The 7,282-nt window shown below is 45.8% G+C and overlaps 1 protein-coding gene across 1 annotated transcript in view; it reads right to left on the bottom strand.

Annotated features, from left to right (window-relative positions):
- E2F3 (E2F transcription factor 3) overlaps window positions 1–5,438 on the bottom strand; it is a 41,148-nt gene extending 35,710 nt beyond the window's left edge. Inside the window, exon 1 of the mRNA XM_025205720.1 lies at window positions 5,233–5,438. Within this exon, the coding sequence (XP_025061505.1) occupies window positions 5,233–5,438 (206 nt within the window). The remainder of the gene's footprint in view (window positions 1–5,232) is intronic.
- Window positions 5,439–7,282: the final 1,844 nt, after the last annotated feature.

The following is a 7,282-nucleotide window of genomic DNA, read 5'->3' as shown; positions in this document are numbered from 1 at the left end:
TCCCTGCAGCTCACATGCAGCTCCCAGGACTCGCACACCACCAGGGGGAAGCCTCACAAGACACAGCCTGCAGCCTTGGCCACTCTGTGCCACCACATGCAGCTCCTGGGACCCTGCTGCAAGTGGCGGGGAGACCCACACAATGGAGCTAGGCTGGCTCAACTCCGCTCACTGCTTCCCAGCAGAGTCCCAGAAGCTGCACATGGCAGCAGGGAGTGGGGCCAGGTTGCCAGCTCCATCACACGGGGCTCCCCCATCATGGCACACAGCTCTGGCTGGGTCCTGGGAGTTGCACGAGACACAAGGAGCCCATGCGATGGAGGGCGGGCAGTCTGGCCCTGCTTCTTGCCGTCGGGTGCAGTTCTCAGAAAGGGCCGGAGCTATGAACCAATAAGGGGGCTCCACCTACACGAGCCATGAGCGCCTCAAGGGCCTGCCAGTTGCTGCTGAGGCTACTGGTGGTCAGAGCTGCACACCATGGGGGGGCAGCCCCTCACACCCACAACCTCCCTCACACTACCCCGCACACCCCCTCCACACACAGACCTCCCCCCTGCAACCTTTCATTTGAAATCAACACATACACTCCTACCCCCCCCACAAACCCCAACCCCCACACACATACACACCCCATCACACAATATACAAGAGTAAGACTTTATTTTTGAACTACTATGCAATCACTTCAATATACACTATGCAAACACATGCAAGTCAGGATAAAAATATTTTTAAAATAAAATTAAAATGTGTTAGATGTTTGATTTTTAGCATATGATTTTTTCCCAGTTCCAAGATGGCAAGCATCCACTCTACACATCCCATCCCCCACACACCAAAGGAGTACTTCTCGGGACAAAGGGCAGGGGTTAGGGGGCAGGACTTCCAGTCCCAAGACGGTGACCAGGGGGCAGGGGTATCCTTGTGGCCCTTGACAGCTAATCCAAAACTCATTAAGCAGCCCGAAATAATTCCTACCCCTGCAGTAGATCCTTTATGACTTATTCCTAAATTGAGCATCCTGTGACATCTTCATATATGTGACGTCAACAGGAAAAAATGTAATTGTTTTTTGTGCCAGTTTCTGATAAGTTACTGATTCTATCTTAACAGAGTTAAACTTGAATTTAAGTAATGTCATCCTTTTTAACCAAGTTTAAGGCTGGGAGGAGTAGTCGTACCAAATAATGGTCCCTATGGCAGGCCATTAGATTTCAAAGTTACTATTCTGTATTCAGCCTTGCATCTTGTATTTAGCTCAAAACCTAACTTCCAGAAAGCCATCCAGACTAGATCTAAAGAAATCACAAGATGATGAATCCAACACTACTTTTACAACTTTCCAGTAGCTTGTTACTTTTACTTAAAAATTTGTACCTAACTTCCCGTTTGATTTTTTGCCTGGATCCAGCTTTCCGCTACTGGATCCTGATATACCATTCTCTCTCAAGGGAACTGAGGGAATCCTGTGCACTGACCAAGTCACCCTTTAGTATTTTTTTTCAATAAGCTACAACAGGGCTGTCCAACTTTTAAGTGACCAGGGACCATACACCCTGTGGGCTCTACTAGTGGAAGGTGTGAGTCCTGTAAGCCACATGAGTGAGGGGTCACAGCCCGCTACAAGCCACATGGATGCTTCCTACCACCCTGTTGCACCAAGTGCCTGTGCCCCCACCCAGCTGCAGTGTGGGCCCACATGAGTACTCCCACCACTACTACAACCACCCCAACCACTCCTGGAATCTCCCCTGCCCCACTATGCACCCTCATGGACACTCCCTCCCCACCACTGGATTGCAGTGGTGCACCGATGGAGATTTTCTTGGCCCATACTGATAGTCGATTATTCACCAGGCATAATCAGCGAATATCTATCTGATAGCCGATTTACAGGAGCACAGCCAGGCAGCATGGACAGCAGCTTCCTGTTGGTAAGTTTGTGGAGGGGAAGGGGCGTGGAGGAGGCAGATTGAGACCGCCACGGTGAGGGAGTGGAGCAGAGGCAGGGGCTGGGGATGCTGCCCAGCCAGGGCAGTGAATGGGACCCTGAGGCCAGGGCAAGGAGCGGGACGGAGCCACAGGCAACTCATCCAGGGGATCAACGTATCAGCACTTAAAAATGGTAGTGGGGGAGCTTGAACTTAAGTTTGTCAAATGAGCAGGGACGTGTTTAGGAGTGGAGTCGAGCGAGGCGAGGGTGGAGGCAGGCCGCCCAGCCCACTGTGGGCTTGGGGCTTTCTGCCCTGCTGCCTTTGCCTCAGGAGTTGTGGCTGGCCGCACTGCATCCGCCAGCACGCCTGGCAGAGTGAGGCAGAACTTGCTACCACCACTGTTGCCAGAGAAGCAGGGGATGCGCAGCCAGAGCATGGCTCTCAGGGCAAAGGAATCAGGGTAGAAAGCCCCGAGCCCACAGCGGACAGCCTGCCTGCACCCTCTCCCCAGTTGGTTCCACTTCTAAAAGCGTCCCCACACTTAAAAATGGTGGCAGCTGCACTTGAACTAAAGCTCATTTGACAAACTTAATTTCAAGCCCCCCTGCCATCATTTTTAAGTGCTAGTATGCCGATCCCCTGGACAAGCTGCCCACGACTCTGTCCCACTCTTTGCCTTGGTCTTTGCTTTTACCCATCTTAAAACACATTGCTTGGATGGGCCCATGTTACAGAGCAGAGCAAACTAGGACTGCCCCAATATTTACCTTTTTGACAATCAATTTTATCACCAGCAATTTTATATTTCTTCCAGACAAAAAGATTTTGGCTAGCACTGAACCTAGTACCAATTCCCACGGAACTCCATTAGAAATGCCTCCATTGATGATTACCAATTTTGATTCATAGATGTAGGGACGGAAGGGACCTAAGTAGATCTTCAAGTCCAACCCCCTGCCCTGGGCAGGAGAGAATACTGGACTTATATGACCCCAGCTAGGTGATCATCAAGCCTCCTCTTAAAGACCCCCAAGGTAGGAGCCAGCACCACTTCCCTTGGAAGTTGATTCCAGATCGTAGCCGCCCTGACTGTGAAGCCTGAACCTTCTAATGTCCAGCCTGAGCCTACTTTCAGACAACTTATGGCCATTATTCCTTGTTACTCCGGGAGGTGCTTGGGGGAACAGCGTCTCCCCCATTCCCCGCTGGTCCCCCCTGGTAAGTTTATAGGTGGCCACCAGGTCCCCTCTCAGCCTTTTCTTGTGAAGGCTGAACAGGTTCAGGTCCCATAACCTCTCCTCATAGGGTCTGCCCTGCTGTCCCCAGATCATGTGAGTGCCCTTCCTCTGGACCCTCTTGATGCTGGCCACATCCCTCCTAAAGTGTGGCGCCCAGAACTGGATGCTGTACTCCAACTGTGGCCTGACCAGTGTCGCGTAGAGGGGGAGGATCACCTCCTTGGCCTTGCTTGTCATGTATCCACAGATGCACCACAAGGTGCGGTTAGCCTTACTGACCACGTCCTCATATTGGTGGCCCATGTTCATTTTCGAATCGATAGCAACTCCAAGATCTCTTTCTGCCACTGTGCCTTCAAGAAGGGAGTTCCCCAGCCTATAGGTATGCTGCTGGTTCTCACTGACCAAGTGCAGCACCCTGCACTTGTCAGTATTGAATCCCATCCTATTCTCATCCACCTACCCCAGTAACCTGTCCAGGTTATCAAGCCTCCTCTTAAAGACCCCCAAAGTAGGAGCCAGCACCACTTCCCTTGGAAGTTGGTTCCAGATCCTAGCTGCCCTGACCGTGAAGTAGTGCCTTCCAATGTCCAGCCTGAACCTACTCTCAAACAACTTATGGCTGTTATTCCTTGTTACTCCAGGAGGTGCTCGGGGGAACAGGGTCTCTCCCATTCCCCACTGGTCCCCCCTGGTAAGTTTTTTTGGCCAGAACCTAATTCTTTTAAATTGCTTGTGCCATGGATACTGTAGAATACTATTGTAGATAAGAATGCCATGCTGTACTAACTTAAACACCTCTTGCTTTCATAGTCTCAGACCCAAGTCAGAGGATGTTGACCTTGAAAGCTTCTTTTTTTGGCAAAGCCAAGAGGAAGGAACTGTTCAAGAAACAGTTGTGGTAGATTCCACCCTAAGCCCTTTAATTTAAACAGCTTTCATTTTTATCTCATGCAATGTAGACAGAAGAGCCCCACTCTCCTAACTGCAATGAGAAACCTTGCAAACCCAGTAGAAAGATCCATTTGGAATCTGCCTGATTTCACAAGGGAAACTTGGGGGATGACGGGAACCTTAGGACAGCAGAATGCCAGCAAGAAAGCAATACTTGGAGAGCAAATGTAGAAGAGGCTTGTTAAAAACGGCATGTTTTATTCATTGCAGCTTAAGTTTAATAAAAAACTTCACATGTGTTCAGGCACTCTGCAAAGTACGCTCACCTCTTCCCCTTGGCATTTCATATCCCATACTGCCATAACTAGAAATAATTGTACAAGTAATAAGTGGCCTCATGGGATATTCCAAAATTGTACACAATTCCCAGTAAGACTCTACCACTTTAAAGGATCTAGCAAAGGCTGCCTTGTAAAAGTCTTTTATATTTTCACATTCATGCAAGTTTATGCTTGAATCTCCCATGTAGATGCCAAATGAACTCTTCAATCATTGTATCTTGACTTGAACAGGAGATAAGTGATCACTGAGGCTCTCATTCTACTTTCATCACAATAATCCAAAATCTCTTGAGTGCAGCCAGTGTAATCTTGATTCTTATTATCCTCAACTCTGCTTTCCTTTTATTTTCCTTGTAGGTGATCAATTCCTCATTCTCTTCCATTTCCTCAGTCAAGCCCTTTCCTTCCTACTTCCTCATTATTACTCTTGTTGCTTTAGTAGCTGCTCTATTTAGCTTATATGCTGCAAGTTTTACACTTAAATCTGAAGGGCATTCTTCACATCCCAAATTCTGAGTTCTCTCCTTTGAAGTAGATCTATGAAGAGAGTCTATAATTATGAGGGCAACAGAGGCAGAAATGGCCTCCTTTCAAAGCACATCACAGTGGGAGGGAAGAATAAAAAAGCCATCCTTTTCTTTCAGCATCCAGTCAGAGGGAGGGTTGAAAAAACAGACCACCCATTTAAAGCTGCAGGAGCATTCAGCCTCCACCATTATGGCATCAAGGATAGGGGTTTTCCCATTTGCAAAAAAAACTAGTGTTTGGCAGATGCACAAAACTAACGTTCATTCCCTCTACCCCCAAATCTTGCTTTATTCATACCTTGCTCTAAGTGACACATTCCTTACAAAGTTGAGGGCCTTTCCATAACAGAGCGTACCATTTTTCTCCTCTGCAATGAGTAAATAGGCAACAGCCTGATAACCGCCACCCAGAGTAAAGTGAAGGAGCTCTTTAATACCAAGTTCATGAGAAGAATAATGAAGGTTCTGTTTATTGGGTGTAACTTGCCAATGGTCTTGACCCATCTGAACGCACCTCTGAAGGTACTCTTTGCTCTAGTATTACCAGTAACTACAATCCACACAAATGAAGCTAACAAAGTTCCCCGTCTTAACTGAAGGGCACAAAATATTGTTGACTAAATTCTACAAAGTATTTATCTAGCATTACCTAGGACATATAGGCTGAACTGAACCACAAATGATTCTTACACAGTAGCATTTGTATGTGTAATGTCTTGCCATGCTCATCAACTTTCAGCCCTTCACTGTGAAAGGCAATGGATTTTCATAACAAGTGTTGATTTATGATAGTAGTGTATCATATAGCATTGATAAGCTTCTTTGTGATGAAAGGCAGGTAGTAGGAAGAACGCAAAAAAATGCACCACACTATCTTTTAGGGTGTAGTATATCTTTCCAACATGAGTCCCATACTGAAACCACCGAAAACTGACTACTTTTCTTTTGTCTGGAGCTATAAGGTTGATGTGTCAATTTAAATTCAGAAATGTGAAGCTTATTCCAAGCCTGGTATGCTTTGTTAACTATCATCATCAACCACTAGTCCCAGAGGCATTTGGTGCAAGACAATGTTGCTTTTTGGACATCTTTCACTTCTACCCTCAGTCCAAATGCATGTTGAAGAAGGGTGTGACAGCAGGGAGGCAGTCTAATTAGCCATTCCTCCGCTCCTGCACTTTGTACTGGCAAAAGTTTGCACGCTTTACATTGAACTAGAACCAAATGTTGTAGGGAGGTTCTTTGGTTTCGGCAGCAAGCTGGAAAGTCTGCATCTGCTCCAGGTAAAGTAAATAATTGTACTTTTCACATTAAAATAATAAAAAGTGTGGTCACAGAATAATACACTTGCATAAAAACTGAACTCCAAATTAAACAGCAATGTCTCTGAACTTTCAAATTATTATCCTGCAGAAGTTTAAATTCATAACCACACTACAAGGTGTCAGCAGAAAGGTGAAAGCTTGACAGTTGTCATAACACGTGAAAGGGTGGTGGGATAGCAAGGGAAGTTTCCGCTGAAGTAATCACTACTGAAATAGCTATCAGTTAGCTAATAGATGACATGGAACCATTCATGTTTCTCAGAGCTATTGTGTAGATTGTCTGCAGAGTCAGCTGGGTAACTTGGCATCACCTGGCACCGCTCATGTCTGGAAGTTTTTTTACAGCTATAATGATATATATGTGCATGTGCACAAGCATATACACATATGAATCTATTTAATAACATCTAGAGCACTATGTTATAACAAGGGCTTGATTCTGCATCAATACAAGAAACCAAACAAAATAAAACAAAACCCCCCAAAACAACAGCACTACATACTGGTAACACAGTACAGTTCAACCTCAGATCTAGTGTCTGGATAAAGAAGGGAGACCCTTAATGACAAATATACTTGTGAAACCAATTTTCCTCATACACTGCCCATAATACAAGTGATATTTGTCAGATGAGGAGTTACAGGAATTGTTTCATTATTATAACAGAAGACACACCAGACATACACACTAGGATTATGAGCTAGCCTTGCAATGAAATGCAAACTTATGGGTTAAAAAAAAATTAAAATGATAAATTCTGGCGATTCTGTAGTTTCTTGAGAAAGTCTTCAGGATCTAAAGAACAGCTTCTCAAAATTAAGCAGAGCACCCCTAATTCACATAGAGACCGACATGCAATGGAAAAAACTTTCTGCCAGGCAAACATGTGACATATCTTCAAGTTGTCCTGGCTATCTAACCCCAAATGAAGGAACCAACAGGATGCGTGGCATGCCTGTTTGTTTATCCTGGAAACATCCATGTTCTTTCCTTACCTCCCGTCTTGATCTACAAAGAAATGA

The sequence above is a fragment of the Alligator sinensis genome, unplaced genomic scaffold (genome assembly GCF_000455745.1).
Source record: "Alligator sinensis unplaced genomic scaffold, ASM45574v1 scaffold342_1, whole genome shotgun sequence".
Taxonomy (NCBI): domain Eukaryota; kingdom Metazoa; phylum Chordata; order Crocodylia; family Alligatoridae; genus Alligator; species Alligator sinensis.
This window is presented reverse-complemented; position numbering and strand designations above follow the sequence as displayed.